The sequence below is a fragment of the Gekko japonicus genome, unplaced genomic scaffold (assembly GCF_001447785.1).
Source record: "Gekko japonicus isolate JY-2015 unplaced genomic scaffold, Gekko_japonicus_V1.1 scaffold855, whole genome shotgun sequence".
In the NCBI taxonomy this organism is placed as follows: domain Eukaryota; kingdom Metazoa; phylum Chordata; class Lepidosauria; order Squamata; family Gekkonidae; genus Gekko; species Gekko japonicus.
Window position 1 is genome coordinate 571,442 of NW_015168073.1, and position 16,711 is coordinate 588,152.

General features: G+C 42.4%; 1 protein-coding gene across 1 annotated transcript in view; it reads left to right on the plus strand.

The window, feature by feature from the left end:
- Positions 1-16,711, plus strand: part of BMPR2 (bone morphogenetic protein receptor type II) — a 115,859-nt gene that overhangs the window by 43,753 nt on the left and 55,395 nt on the right. The window contains exon 2 of the mRNA XM_015414630.1: positions 16,340-16,513. Within this exon, the coding sequence (XP_015270116.1) occupies positions 16,340-16,513 (174 nt within the window). The remainder of the gene's footprint in view (positions 1-16,339; positions 16,514-16,711) is intronic.

Consider the following 16,711-nt stretch of genomic DNA (forward strand, 5'->3'; position numbering starts at 1 on the left):
TTTAAGTATTTTTACCCCGCCCTCCCCGCAAGCGGGCTCAGGGCGGCTTACAAGGGGCATAGCCCGAACATAAAATCACATAAAATCGAATAAAATCCAATAACATTACAATCAATAATAAATAGTAAAGTGCTTCATTTTATCAGGCGGTCTTAAGTTGTTAAAAAATGGTGGCATCATCATCCAAAAATGGTCCGAGCCCGCCCGCAGTACTCATTGCAGCATTCTAGTAGCGCTACGTTTAAGGGCACTCCCAGCTTCGATGTTCTTACCACCGTTGATGGTAGTGGTGGCAACAGCAGTGGCGGCCCCTACATGAAAGCCTGGTGGAAGAGCTCCGTCTTACAGGCCCTGCGGAACTGCATAAGGTCCCGCAGGGCCCTGATCTCCTCCGGGAGCTCATTCCACCAGGCAGGGGCCGCCACTGAGAAGGATCTAGCCCTTGTAGCAGCATATTTTACCTCTCGGGGGCCCGGAACTACTAACTGGTTCCGGGTCCCCGACCGAAGTGCTCTTGGGGGTATGTATGGGGAAAGGCGGTCCCTCAGGTAGGTCGGACCCAGGCCATATAGGGCTTTAAAGGTAAGCACCAGCACTTTGAAGCGGACTCGGTACGCTATAATTAGATGCTGTAATTTCTGTTCGACCCTAAGAGTAAGTGGGGAAATGGCCAACTATGCTGTCCTGAGTGGAATGGACGAATAGAATGATGCAGTGTCATTAATAAATTTGCTTATTGTATGAAGAAGACAATAGAAACAAGTATAATATTTTACTGTTTTATAGAGTCAGCCCATCTCATGTTGGGTCTTCCTCTTTTCCTGCTGCCTTCAACTTTTCCTAGCATTATTGTCTTTTCCAGTGAGTCTTGTCTTCTCATAATGTGACCAAAGTAAGGCAGCCTCAGTTTAGTTGTTTTATACATGTCCACATATTACATGATGGTCGTACTTTATTTTTGGGCTCAGTCTATTTCTTGAGGAACCACTTTTCACAGTGTGCAGAATCACTGTACGGCTCACAGAAAGCAAGTCACATGTAGGTGGAAAGATGGCTCCTAAGCTTCTTCATGTCATCCTTTTTAGTGGTGAAGAGACCAAGGACGTTATGTAGTATATCTCATTTCCAGCACTGGTTGAAATGTACCTTTTTTTCTCTGGAAGATTGCCGGTCTGAAACCTGCTTGTCTGCTAATGGCTTTGCAGCCCATAATTGCAAGGCTGTGCATCCGGAACACTCCTTTTCTCTTTGATTAACTATATCTTGCCCTTCATTAGACAAATAATTACACAGATTTTCTGTGTTAAACAAACTGATTTGGCTGCACTCCTCCGTAGCTGAGAGATGGAGGTATTTAACTGGTTACACATTGCATGAATGTTTTAGATCAGGTAAGTAGGCCAGAGTATGGTCCACCAAGGCTTTGCTTCACGTGGAGGCTTTTACTTAAGTAGGTGGCCACTGAGTATCCACACTGGGTTTTACAAGACAGGAAAAAGTCTTGGGGGACCACGTATGGCCCTCTGGCCTTACGTTGTTTACACTTGTTCAGTTACTAATGGAATTTTGTAATCAGATAAGAAACTATTTCTGAGAGCAAGATTTTGATACAGAATGTGAGACATCTGTCTCTTCGTGTGTGTGTGTGCATGTGTATGCACATGCGTGCACAAGCATATATACACAGAACAGTGCAGTTATTGCTGTAATACTTTAAAATATATCACTTTAAATCTCTGGACTCTTAGATACCAGTCTGCAGTCAGCAGCAATGCTCTTGTTTCCCTGCAGCGGAAGCTGCAGGAATATTCTTATTTGCCAGAAGCCTTTTCATAGGGTCTGTGAGTATATTAGAAGGACGTTTTTGCCCTGTTTTTGGGGGATCAAAGTGACACAGTTGGTGAGGCCCTATTTAAAACAACCCAGGACTAATATTTTCAATGGGGGGAGGGGACACCACTGAGGAGCGTCTGACTTCCTTATGGCTACTTTAAAAGCCACATTACACATTGGGAGGTTCCAGTCATAGGTCTCCAGCCATGTGTGGAGTTTAGCCCTGGAGGAGGAGGCCCATGGCTCAGTGGTAGAGCATCTGCTCCGCGTACAGAAGGTCCCAAGTTCAAGCCCTTGCGTATCCAGTTAAAATGACTAGACAGTAGGTGATGTGAAAGACCCCTACCTGAGACCCTCTGGGAAGACAGTACTGACCTTGATGGCCCAGTGGTCTGATTCAGTATAAGACAGCTTCACATGTGCTCATGTGCAGAGATGCACTTTGAAGTGATCATATATGGACTGCTTCCAGTCATTGTTTTATTGGGATTTATTTGGATTAATTGATAACAAACACATTTTAAATTTTAAAATGCAATATACAATCAATATATCCAGCCATGAACACTGGATGTCACAGCCTCTAACTGTACCTGCTAGCTTCACAAGTGCATTTTCCCAGCTACTTCCATAAGCACTGACTTCGCTTGCTTGGAAACCAGTGACTTATCAGCAGTGGTAGTGCTTACATGATGCTGCGTAATGCTACGTAACATGAGACTGCAGTCTTCTCAAGCTCAGTGCAGTGTACCTGTATTGGGGGTTAGAAATTATACCTATCTATAGCACATGCTAGAGTTTCATCCTGAAATGCCAAGTTTTGGGTTTTTTAAAAAAAGATTTCATATTTTGAGAAATAATTACGGTCTGGAAGGTGGGATCATTTTACTTTCTTATTTTCTGTTGCTGCAATACTTCTAGTGTTTAGTACCATTGTGTATCAGAGAAACAAGAGCCAATCAAGAAAAAGCCCACAGACTCCGGTCCAGGTCAAAGATAAGACACTCATTTTCTTCCTGTTCTGTTGGCTGTTTTGCAGCTACTGTATGACTCTGATTCTTATTTCATGGTAGTGAAACTGTAGGATCTCACCATATTTAAATATGACGATAGATTTTTAAAGAAGGTTGTTGGAAGCGTTGATTAAACTTGTGTGGTTGAACTTACCCTCAGTTAACCTTTATGATTTCAAGTGGCTTTGTGCCCATAAAGTTTTTAGGAGCATTAGTTACCCATCATATAGAGAGAAATAGTGAAAAGGATTTTGAATTCCCTTGGAGAGTTCACCACAGAGCTTAGTGAAACCGTTACTGGCTAGACCCCAAAGGCCAATCCTTGCATGGCATGTAGAGAAAGATGCTGTATAAAAATCAGTTATTTAGAAAATAATATATGGTTCATTGCAGCTTAGTTACCGTGGTGGGCGCTGATGTCTTATGATGCATCAGAGTAGTTTTACTGCGTATTCAACTAAGAAATTGACCAGACCATGGTGAGGAGTTTATTGATACAAAGTGATTCCATAGCAACTTGAGCACTCTCTGCAGAATCGTTGAAGGCGGTCTTGCAGTCTCTGCTCAATCACACTCTGTTTGCAAATTCTGTCTCTAGTATGCGGAGCATCATGGGACAGTTCTCGGTGCTAGAAAAATGCACCCTGAATTTATCAATTTGATACATACGTGCATCACAGAATGTAGAAATGAATGTCTGGAAATTTTTAAATACGAGGCATAGTGCAGTGCCCTAGAATATTGCACACAATAACTTTGTTAATCACCGTACATCTTTAGCTGGAAATGGAATTAGACAAATCACCTTACACAGTTAGGCAAGATGTTGCAGTAGCAAAAATCCGCATTAGAAATCAGACAGGTAGCTCTTAAGAATGAAGATGAATGTGATGCCTTTTAGAAAAAGATAGTATAACTGAAGAATTTCCACAGTGATGGGATGTTATTTTGAATATTGTGATGTTAATCTGTGTGTGTATATGAAGCTGTCTTATAGGAATCAGACCCTTGGTCCATCACTGTTGTCTGCTCAGAGTGGCAGCAGCTGTTCATGGTCTCAGACTGGGGCTCTTTTACTTCACGTATTGCCTAATCCTTTTAACTGGAGATGCCAGGGATTGAACCAGGGGCCTTCTGTATGCCAAGCAGATGCTCTACCACTGAGACACGGCTCCTCCCCAAAATGTATAATGCTTTTTTGGAATCTCATTTACTGGACAGTGTTCTTTAACGGCTTCCCCAAATTCTTGCCAAGTGCAGAATTTGGTGCACTTGTGAATCCAGTGAATGCCTCCAGCTTGGATTGCATGTTGAGATTACGATACCGTGGATACCAACATGCTTGATTTGTTACTATTGAAAATGTGAGCTTCGAAATAGAAAATGTATTTCTTCCTTTGGTTTCTGTAGATATTGGCGTGGACCTGGCGATGCGCAAATGGAAGCATGAACAGACTTAGTGCAGTGCTGCTTGCCCAAGTTCTTATGCAACATCTAGAGATCTCTTCCCTATATGCTATAGTGGCTAGAGATTTGGTTGCTTATGCAAACAGAAACGCAAGTGTGGATATAATAATTTTGATTTAGCGTAAGTAGCTGCCATGATCTTTTTCTTGCATTTCCGCTTTCAGAAATCTTCTGCTGGATCCAACCCACTTTTCTTAGGCTAACCGTGAATTAGCACAACTAGATTCAATTCCAGAAGCACCCTAGAGATAGGGATGCCAGCCTCCAGGTGGGACCTTGGGATCCCCCAGAATTACAGCTCCTCTCTAGACTAGAGAGATTAGTTCCTCTGGAGGAAATGGATGCTTTGGAGGGTGAATTCTGTGGCATTGGACCTGACTGAGGTCCCTGTCTTCCCCAGGCGCCGCCTCCAAATCTCCACAAGTTTCTCAAGCTGGATCTGGCAACTCTACCCCCCCATCAGTGCTCCCTCTAAGCTGTGGAGTCTTGTGAGCAAAAATTCTACTTTGTGAGCTACTGGCATTAAAGTCGTGAGTGAGCAATTTGGTGACTGCATAAATTAGTTTGCTCTGGAGCCAGCCTTCCTGAGCGAAGACAAAAATGTGTGAGCCGGAGGCTAAAAAACTATGAGCTTTCTCACACTATTTATTTATTTATTATTCAAATTTATATCCCGCCCTCCCCAACGGGCTCAAGGCGGCTAAGAATAAGGGCACAAAACCATGATAGAACAGTTAAAAGCAGAATAAAACAATACAAAATTACAATAAAGTGCTGGTGCTCTGAAAGTTCATAATTCCAAGATGGGTCCTATGGGTTCGTTCTGTGTAAGTGTCTCCTCAGCCTCTCCCTACTTAACTGAACTGGAATAAATTGTATAATACATGGATTCACTTGGTGACACTAATTATAAGTGCAGCATCTTCTGATCTAAAAGAGCTTTGTCTTTCTTTTTACAAACGCTGTTGAAGGGGCAAACTGATCTTATTGGAATTGTTTGAGGAATGGGTACATTATAGTACTGGGAATATTTGCATGGAGATATCTAAGTGAGTTTAAACTAAACACCGTAAGTAAATTACTGACAATCTAACATTTTTGGAACATTGCTATTTTGATTAAATGCATGTTCCAGTCTCGGGGCGGGGAGTGTCCCATTATTTTGTCTTTGTCTGACTGAATTTTTAACTGCTGCTAGCACTTTGTAATGTATCACTTTATAAGGTATTATTTTAACTGTGATGTTTTAATTACGTATTATGTATGTTTTTATTTTTTATTTATGTTATTGGAAGCCACCTTGAGCCTGCTTTGTGGGGAGGGCGGGGTATAGATTTGGCAATAAAATAAATAAATAAAAATATGTGGCTTCCATTTGGTTTTTTGTTTTGCAGTCCATAGCTTCCAGATGGTCACAGGGATAATTACCCCCCCCCCCAAAAAAAAAAAATTGGAAATGCTAATTTCGGAAATGCTCATTTGAAATGGAGTAGATTTTTGCAAAATGTACAGCCTCTACCGCAGCAACGTTTGGCCAATATTGTGACGTATTTTCGAACATGTGATGAATTCAGTGGCTTCTTGTTTCAGCTTTTAAAAATTATGTACCACAGGTTTAAAACAAAGCAGTTTCAATAATGACATTATCGTTCCTGTGTGTCATGTCCATTCCCCACAGCTAAGCTAGTTATTCCACCATGGAAAAAAGAGCATGTTTTCTGATTAACCCGACATCTGCATTAGATTTGCCTTAAGAAACAGGCGAGTAGTGCTATTAAAATTTCTACTGTCATTATCCAGGAACATTGTTGTCGGGAAATGGGGTGGGCTCTGATATTCTTTGCTTCTGACTTCTGCAGACAGTGGGCCAAGTCATGCAGTACTGGTTAACGTGAATTGTTGATGGGCGTTTGAAAGTGCCAGTAAATGCAAGCAGAAGAGGCAAGAAAAATTACTAATGCTGCTAATTACAAGGGCATCAATGTAAAAGGAAATGTGCAGTCAGATTCTAGATGATTGCACCCTTGGGATGCTAAGGAAGCAAGCTGAAGGCTATTGAGGCTCTAGGAGCTCTGTGTCATGGAACCCGGCTGGTTCTACCAGACACAAGTGGAGAACCTGTTGTAGATGTGACTGTCCGTGTATCATTACGGCAGGGATTGGTAATTTAATCCTCTGAGTCTGTTCCATTGAGAGCTCTATTACTTGGGATTTCAGTTTGTGTATTCTTGTGAATGATGGAACCTGGGTTTTGGCCACTGTGTGACACAAAGTGTTGGATTGGGTGGGCCATTGGCCAGATTCAACATAGATTCTCTCATGTTCTTATAGAGCTGTAGAACACTACCAAGTTACTTTTGTGCAGTAGTTCCATCTAAAAACGGTCCTTTTGATTATCATTCTAAGGGTTACAACAAAATAATAGCAACCTCCCTCCATCATTTTAGAAGAGCAGGTTTTTATAGTCCACTTTTCTCTACCCTAAGGAGTCTCAAAGTGGCTTACAATTGCATTCCCTTCCTCTCCCCACAACAGGCTCCTTGTGAGGTAGGTGGGGCTGAGAGAGTTCTGAGCGAACAGTGACTGGCCCAAGGTTACCCAGCAGGCTTCATGTGGAGGAGGAGTGGGGAATCAAACCTGGTGCTCCAGATTAGAGTTCACCAGTCTTAACCACTGCACCACGCTGGGTAGAATTCTGTTGATCAGGACTTATAAACATAAAACTCACATTCTGAGGGCATCCTCCTCGAATTAGTGTCCTTGGCTAGTATGTACAATGGGGTGGATCCTGCCCCTATTATACCGGGCAGGGTATAAATAAAATAAGTAAATAAATAAATAAATTCCACTGAGCAAAGTTGGAAGATTTCCTCCAGCCTAAGGAGCCTTCAGCTTAATTGGCTCTTCCCCCAATGCAGCTGTTCTTAACCTGTGGTCCATGGATCCCTAGGGGGTTCAAAGATGGGCTTCAGGGGGGGTCTGTGAACCAGTGCAAAATTTATTTTTCTCCGGTTTCCTTCCTGTTGCTTTGAAACTCATGTTTGTGGGAAAAAAAATTTTAAATGTCAAATTATATTATTAAGGCATTATTTGACTCCAAACAAGTGTAGGGTGGTATGGAATGCTACTGTACACGGTGAAGCAACATACAATTGTTGCTGTCACCATGTTATGACAACTAGAATAGTTTCTGGTGGATAGGAATTAATGAAAATGTACCCTGCCATTATGACTACGGACATGTGTCTTTGTTTACATAGGGTCATGGTGAACTTTAAGGTAAATTTAGTCTTTTCAAGTCTGCATTGTAATGTTTTTGTTCCAGACTAGTTATTATAATATTGTTTAATACTTGGGGATGTTCTGTGTTAGGTAGGCAAGGAAAATTGCATGTATTTACGGTGTAACATAAGGAAATTAAAGTTGGTGTGTGACCAGTAGGTGATTTGGCCACTTCAGGAAGTGTCTGTTAACTAAAATAAATCTTTTGCAACATTATGTGTTTACGTGCATTTTTCTAGGGAAGGGAGTTCATAGCTTTCATTAGATTCTCAGGGGAGTCCATGAGCCACAAACCATTGCTCCAATGGAAGAGTTACTTGTTGGCGGAAGGCTTCTTTGGTGGATCATTGGATCCACCAAGCATAATATTTTTTGTTTGTTTGTATAGCTGTTTATAAAAATGTATATCAAAGTATAACAAACCGAATGCTCAATGGAAGGAGAAGAAATCTCCTGAGCTTTAGAAGTACCAGGAACTCTCATTCAAAACACTCTTCTGAGTGCTGTCCTTGAAATCAAAGTGATTTACTTATGCATAAATTGATACAATGCTGTGTCTGTCTCTTTATGAAGGTGCTCTTTATGAAACCAAGATATTATCTGTGGAAATAATTTTGCATTGCATTTGGCTTGTATGTCTGTCATGGCTATCTGGATACTGTGTTTGAGGCTTACGCTAAGAGTTCGATAGGCAGCCCGATACCTTCCTGGAACAAGGAGCTTGTAGTTAAATTTTGCAACATGCTGTTTCCTGTAAGCATGAAGACAGTGAACGGCAGTTGCAATATTAATGAATAATCTATGAAACAAAATGCAGTAATCTGGTTTGAATTCAAAAGCTGCAGTTCTAAAGCCACTTCCTTGTCAGTATTTCGGAAAGTTTGGGTTTTCAGAGCACCTAACCTGTTGCAAGCAGTCTGGCCTCTGGGGTCTAATAAATAGGGACTCCACTGCTCCTAACTGTCCTGGCCAACAGGTATATTTCTTTTTCCTCAGAAATGAAGCCAGGCGGTAAATCAAGTCCCATTTTATTCAATAGGGCTTCCTCACCGTGTTCTTAGGACTGCACTCAAAATCTGTTTAAAATACTGATTGTGAGTACAGTCTCTTCTTTCAAATGATGCACAGGAGATGGATTTCTCTTCTCATTTTATGAGTTGCATAAAATCAGCCAATAAATTCTTATTACGCAGAAAAGAGCAACATAATCATCTCTTAGGCTCAGGCTGCCCAATGAAGTACAGTCCCAGTGCCCCGGGCTTGTGTTGTGGTTGACGCAGACAGGCTGTCCCTTTCCGCAGTCCCAGGCAGGCAGTAAAAACAAAGGCATTACAGCAAATCCCTGATGGGGACTGCCGTGATCTCGGCTTGCTTGGTATGCATTTGGCTTGGGGAGATCGTAAGTTGTACAAGCCAGCCCCTAACAGCCAAGCTGCCAGGTTGTGAAAATGGAGGACTTTTGACATCTAATAACACTTTTCTGTGAGCAAGACTGTGCATTGATAAAATGAGACCACCTTCTGAGTCTACGTGCTTAGGATTGCTCCCTTTAGCTTGTAATTCCTTAAACAAATATTGCATTCCATGTAATGCTTTTGATAATGGCATTGGTCCTTGAGGGTGGGCCACGTTTATCAAGTTTGGATCTTTAACTTTCAAGGCCAGGGCAAGAATTTGGGTTGTCCACCTCCAGGTGGGGCCTGAGGGTCTTCTGGAATTACAGTTGATATCCCAATATTCATCCAGTAGCACCTTAAAGACTAATGGCTTCCAATGTGCTGCCTTCATCAGGTACTGCCAAAGGGGGCTATGACTCTTGAGAGCTTATATCCTGGAAATCTTGTTTGTCTTTAAGGATCTTGCTCTTGTACTGCAGACGGCACAGCTGTCCACCTGAAACTGAACTCCAGACTACAGAGATCAATTCCCCTGTAGAAAACAGCAGCTTCAGAAGGCGGACATGGTGGCAATATACCCTGCTGAGGTCCTTCCCCAGGTTCTACCCTCAAATCGCCAGGAATTTCCCAAAATGTCGTTAACGGCCCTAGGGAGAACGGATGTAGTAGGCCCTGCACAGTTGGGGAGCCCACTAGTAAATGTATGACGGCTCACAGGGGCTTGCTTGTTTTTGCTTCTTGTGTTTGTGTCCCATCTGGGACTGCACACCTGGGGCCAGAAGGTTGTCAAGCCCCTGGCAGGCCCCAATACACTGCTGGCATGCTATCCCCAGTTGCACAAGCCTTGGCATTTAGTGGACAGCTGTGCAAAGAATTACAAGGTTTGGGTTTTTTTTGCCTAACCATATATTTTGGAAGGTACTGGAGCAAAAGAGAAAAAAAGAGCAGTTAATTTGCAAGCACCTGGAACACTCCTAGCAACCATCATTTGCTGTTCGTTAAGAGCACATCATGCCACACTAATCAGAGATGTAATTGTAACAGTAATTGTTTTGGTGAAAAATGTGGAATGCAGAGATATGTCTGGAGTTAACAAGAACTCTGGCCTAGATTTTGCATTACATCTTCCACATTTCTTTTTTAGAATTATAGGAAGCTTTAAAATGGATGTGTAGTTGGATTTAAAAACCACATTTGGAAGGCAGGAATGGTTCAGTTTGAAGTTGGGGACTGGAAAGAAATAGCCGGTGGCATTTTAGAATTCTCTGCTGCCTTGATACTTTCATCAACTGTTCAATTAAAAAAAATCCCTGGGTTAACTAAATTCGAATGATTTGGAGAGTATACAACAACAACAAGAGTAGATTTCTAAGATCTGGAAAGCTATGGATGTTGTGGCACCATCTGTCTTACCATTTGATTGTAAATGTTTGTTTCCTTTTTGCTAGGGTCACCTAGCAGGCTTCATGTGACGGAGGAGTGGGGAATCATACCCAGCTCTCCAGATTAGAGTTCACTGCCCTTGACCACTATACCACATTGGCTCTGTTCTTTAAAGTAGTCATTTATCAGACTGGTAAGCAGGCTTTCCCTGCAGCTGAATGAGATTAGGCAACCAGAGATGGGGAAATAAACACTGTAGTTTGTCACTAGCCTTTAAAGTAGCCAAGACTTTGGGGATTCCAGATGTGGACAGTGAACCCACTGTAGCTGGTGAAATGGAGGAGTGGGATTGCTAAAAGGGTGGAGTGTGCTTACAGGTCCTGGGCTGCTGAGGGCTCGGTTAGCAGGGGCTGGTAGTGAAGTGGGGGCATGGACTCCAGCCACTAGTGAGAAGAAGTAATGCAGTGAGGTGGATTGTAGGAAGTGGGTAAGGTGGAGAAGGAGCAGCACAGAATCCGTAGGGACTGGGTGATTACACCCAATGAGGCCTGAAGATTGGAACCTAATATGATCTAGTAAATTTAGAAAGGTTGTACCTTGTTGAATATGGTAACTTTGCATGCAAGAGAATCTGGGAGGGAAAGGGTTAAGAGAATTCTGTCACTGGGGTACACTTGGCAGTTGGCCCCACCCTCTCTTCTGGCAGTTGGCCCCGCCTTCTCGTCGGTTAGATGTTGAGCCTCTTTGGCCGTTGCTTGCCTTCCATTTTCATCTTATATAGGACCTTTCTGCTTCTCTCTCTTACTTGGGCTTGGAGCTGTAGCAAGTTACACTTTTTGAAGTTAATCTGTTGAAAGTAAGTTAAAATGTACCTGTATGAATATGTAATGTAAGAAGTGCATCTATTTTTGTAAGTAAAATTTCTTTCTCTCGTTTCGCTGGAGTCAGATCATCTTTGTAATTTGTTTGAACAGCATTTTCCTCTTAGCTGGGAAACATGGAGGATCAGGGATACTGCTTAAAGCTTCTGTGTTTACAAGTCAAATGATTTCTTTTTTACATTTAACGCAATAAATCTTGGGCAAACTGCTGAAACAAACTGGATTGCAGAGAATAAAATTCAGCATAATCTTGATGAACTGGCAAAATGAGCAGGTGGTAACAAAACCAAGTTCATCATGGAACTGGTAAATATTTGATATAAAAAGTTCAGAATCATGTGTATGAACTGAATGAATCCAGACAGACAGAATCCCTTCTCGGTGATTAGTGCTAGGCGTAGAGGGAAAGAAACCGAGCCCGGATCAAGAATGTTGTGCCGTGCCCCTCCCCTTCCAAAATTTGCCCGGAAGCAGCTCCCGTAATTGCAGCCGCTGTGATGCTGCTACTATGCAGGTTGTCTCCAAGAGCCTGCAGCTGTTTTGTGGATGAGCCAAGTCACTCAGGAGGCTTTTCACACAACTCTCCTCCCAAGGATGGTCAGAAGGTATCACCGAGTGAGCATTTTAAACATCTGAACTAGCCCCATAAATAACAAGCAGGTTAAGAATACAAGCAAAACTATGATCAGGCATACTTATTCTGACTGTGTCACTCTTTTTGTGTACCGTTTTAGAATAATCAGGAGTTCACAAGGAACAAATAATTTGCATTTCAGGCAATGTATAATTCTTTTTCTCCCCCGAAAGTTACAGCAGCAGTCCTTGCATTTTGATTCGGAACTGAATAGTTCTTTGTTTCTCAAGATAGAAACAGCATCCTCTCTTTGTTTCTTTGGCAGTCCCGTGCCAAGGATCAGAAAATTCAGGACAGCTGAGCGTTCCAGGCGCAAAGCATCTGTTCCCGGGAATAAAATTATGTGCATGCAACACGCAATTATTGTTCAGTCAAACACACGCTGGTAGATGATTCCTTTTGTCCTTGGGGATGCCTGAGAAAAAGGGGGAAAGTAGGTAACGTTAATAAGCCGAGAAAATTTCTCCCTAGTCTTTAAACATAAATCACAGCAAAGACGGAAGAGCTTTTGCAGAATTATTTAATCTTTTGAAAAGTAATTGTGGGGATTATGTGGCATGAAGAGATGGCAGATTATTTAGCTCTGGTGCTATCAAATATTACCATTGTTCTTACAGAACGCATATCCTGGGCAGGGCATTCTCTGCAGTGAATGTACTGCTTGAGAAACGTAGCAAAGATTGTTGTATCATTGAACTGAACAGGACGTCACAAACAATAGGTGACTTCTCAAGCCTGTCAGCTCGGTAGTCCTGTGGGAGAGATCATGGCTTTTGAGAGACTTGCCTTGGAGAGCATCTATTGCCCTGCCGCAATCTCCGGGCAGAATGGTTTTGCAGTTGCTTGTAGCGTGCGGTATGTTGGGAAAGCCCCATTTGTGGCCAGTGATGCTGCAACAACGGCGCATAATGCTTAGTCTGACAGCAGTGGGCATTTGCTGGTTTGCTTTGCCCCCGAGGAGTAATGCTGTCCCCTACTCTCTGGCTTGCAGCAATTTTTAAAGTGCTACTTTAGTATATCTTTTTTTCTCTTTAAGTATGTCAAGTAGTAATGCTTGTCCATATCAGTGTTCATAAACGGTGCTCATAAAGCCATTTAGGAGAGGGAATCTCCCTATCCCATCACAGCCATATTCTACCAGTTTAATAACATCGGCCTGCCTTAAAAAAAGAGAGAGAGGTTTTGCCTTTTGAACAGCGTGTGCTGCCTCTCTCAAGCACTAAGGAGCATATCCCTTTCTTTTAAATCAGTGTTCCCCAACCTGTGGGTTGGAACCCAAAAGTCGTCTCTGAAAGTGGGTTGTGGGACCAGCCCTCCTTCATGGCCACCCTTGCCTTTTCCATTGCTCTCTTTTGTCTTTTAAGAACGTTCCTTTCATTTATTAGCTTCATTGACCAGAGGTCTTAAGCCAAACGTACAAACAGCTACTATAAAACACATTACATATAATTACAAGATAATTTAGACCAAACATTTTTACAATAACAACTAATAAACATACTCATGTCTTTTGAGGACCAAGATCTGACCCTGGAAACAGTATCTTCTTTGTCATACATTATTTGGGGGCGGTTTTCCACTGCATATATATGTTGATCAAGGAAAACGTGTCCTGATGGTTACTAGAGTGAGTTTCTCAGGGGGGATGAGAGGGTGTGGTGGAGAAGTAGTGAGTGGTCAAAGGCTGGAATGTGACCTCCAAACACAAAGGCTGGATATGTTGGAATGTCACTTGCTTGGGGTTCATTGTGGGGGCAGCTGCGCCCTTTGTGCGATGTTTGTTGGTTTCTCAGAAACATCTGGAATGCTGAACTAGATAGGTGCCAAAATCATAGATTGCCTAGAGTGCCAAAAATCCTTGGGTCAACATTGGATTGCATGGGGGACATCCTTGGCAACATCAGGGGAAGGCCTCAGCCTCTGTGCCATTGTTGGCCGTCCAGAGGAACTGGTTGACCACTGTGTGAGACAGGAGGATGCTGGACTAGATGGACCACTGGTCTGATTCAGCAGGGCTCTTTTCATGTTCTTATGAAGGCCTCAGCCTCTGTGCCCTGTTGCTAGCCACCCAGAGGAACTGGTTGACCACTGTGTGAGACAGGATGCTGGACTAGATGAACCACTGGTCTGATCCAGCAAGGCTCTTCTCATGTTCTTATGAAGGCCTTGGACTCTATGCCCTGTTGCTGGCCATCCAGAGGAACTGGTTGACCACTGTGTGAGACCACAGGCCTGATCCAGCAGGGCTGTTATTATGTTCTTAGGAAGGCCTCGGTCTCTATGCCCTCTTGCTGGCCATCCAAAGGAACTGGTTGACCACTGTGTGAGACAGGATGCTGGACTAGATGGACCAATGGTCTGATCCAGCAGGGCTTTTCTTATGTTCTTATGATGAGTCACCATACCAAGTAAATTTGGACTTGTGGGTCACCATAACGAAAATGTTGGTAACTGCTATTCTAAATAACCAAACTGGTTGTTTCTGTCCCCAACCCACATGGTCGTTCAGGTTATTAAGCCAGTAATTCTCTCCCCCCTTTAAGCAAGGCTATCATTTCAGTATGTTTGATAGGGTATCACTTCCGAAGCAGGATCAGGCCCCGTGTCTCTAGCAGGAAGAAAGAAGGCTCTATAGAAATCACTGTCTGTACAGAAGATAAATTTTTAACTTGGTCGAGTAACTTGGCTAATGCTTGAATTTTTGGGGTAGTTGGGATATTGTAGGTTCAGAGATTAAATGGATAATAGAGCAAGATCAGAATGATGGAGTGACCTAGTTTTCAGGAGCAAAACAGGTAAGCTTTAAGAAATGAGGTCGCTGACTGTTAGATGTAAAGGAGGAAATAGAGCAGAGGAATGTAAGAAATGGCAGGTTGCTTTGCTAATGCTGGCAGAGTGGTATGTCCCCTTCAGACCTCAGTCTGGTGTATTTACTCTGGGTTAATAAATGTCAAGGAGCAGTTTGAAGTTGTTGAAAGAGGATGATTGAGAAACACAACAGACAAATAGTAATAGTAGATACCGGAAACGTTAAGCATCCTGGAATGTTAGTGTTTATTCATAGCCTTCCCATTGTCTGTTTGATGCTAGAAAGTAGTGCAAAATTTGGATATAGGGCAAAACATAATTCAGTATTTCTACATTTCTCCTTTGACCGTTTAATAGGACAATAAGTTGTCTGTTTTCTGTTTTGATATACTTTACTGAGCACTGAAATAAAACAGTATTCCTTATGGCAGTACTCAGTATTCATATCTTTTAAAACTCTGGAAATGCTCCGAACAGAGGTCTTGTTCTGATAGTTTCAATTTAAAGACCACGCACTTTCAGTAGTTACCTTCTTCTAAAGGGATTCCCCCCTCCCCCGCTGAAATCATAATGAAGGGGTGCTTTTGTAGGCTATGCCCCAATTTCTAGTATATATCAAAAAGAAAAAATGTACTGAAATTCCTTTGAATTCGTGGGATCTTAAGGTATTTTGATCTTTTAATATTATAGCTCAGGGGAGATGTATGCTCTCTGGGAAGACTAATTATGATGATCTAAGATTTACAGATAATGTGGTCTGGGACTGCATGTATTCCGGTTCATCCGGTCTCGCTTACTGAATTTTTAAAGCATCTTCGTTGTGAATATCGTAAAAAGCACCAGGCTTGTGGTCGTGCTGAAGTCCTCAAGTTCTTTTTCTCATTAACATAACTCAGTGTCACTTGAATGTTAATGGTTCTGAAAATGGGACGTGGTAAATTCTGGTTCCAGTGGGCAATGTATAAATCTTGGGATGCATTCAGAACTTTTAAGGATTTTAGGTAGCTCCTTCTGTCCACTTGCAGCAACAAGCACAGGGCAGCTATTCAATATTGCCCACTCCACTGTGGGGTTAAAATCCCAAATTTCTCTTCTGCGAACTTAAAGCGGAATACAGCAATTAAGAATCATACCTGGTGTTTTGGAGCTGTCAGAACAGCAGTGGAGAGAGAGGTGCGGCTCAACAGGAGATATGAGCACTGGTTTCTATCCCCCGTCACCCACCCACCCACACACACACAGTGGCACCTCCCATTCTCTCAACAGGAACACAGAGGTGGTGAGTGGCCTTCCTGGACTCAGGGTCCAGTGACACCTCTTTGGGCGCTGCCCCATTTAACACATTGGCGGCTGATGGGAGCTGCCAGAGGAACAGCAGAGGAATTGGCATGATGATGGGAAGTGGAACTATTCCGTGGACAGCAAATTGTTTTTTTAAAAAAACTGGAGCAGAAATTGCAGAGGAAAGTGCGCTTAAACAGACTGCACTCACTCCAGGCAGGAGTCTTGAATGGGCGGTCGGATATCACTTTGAAAGATGAGAAATTCAGAAAGCCCAAGTTCTCTATTACAACTTAGTAATTATGTCTATTTTTAAACCGTTGTAATCTTGAATTTGAACTTTTTCTCTCTCTTGTTTAGCTGCCCAGAGTGAAGAGACAACATGCGCTTTTAGGGATCCGTATCAAAACGATCATGGAATTAGTGAAAGTCGAATTTCTCAAGAGAACGGTACAGTTCTGTGTATGAAAGGCAGCACTTGCTATGGTCTCTGGGAGAAAACACGAGAAGGAGAAATACATCTTGTGAAGCAAGGTAAATTCAACAATTCCGACTTGGCTAATTTTTCTGTTGTAGTTAGAAAATCTATTTGGCAGCATGAAGGTCTTAACATATATAGCCAGGTACTAATTTTCTTGTGGCTCTTACCCTCTGTTTTGTTCTTCTCACTGAAGTGTACTGGCATGACTGAACTTGTTAAGTCTGAACAAAATCTTTCTTTTGGTGTAGGGA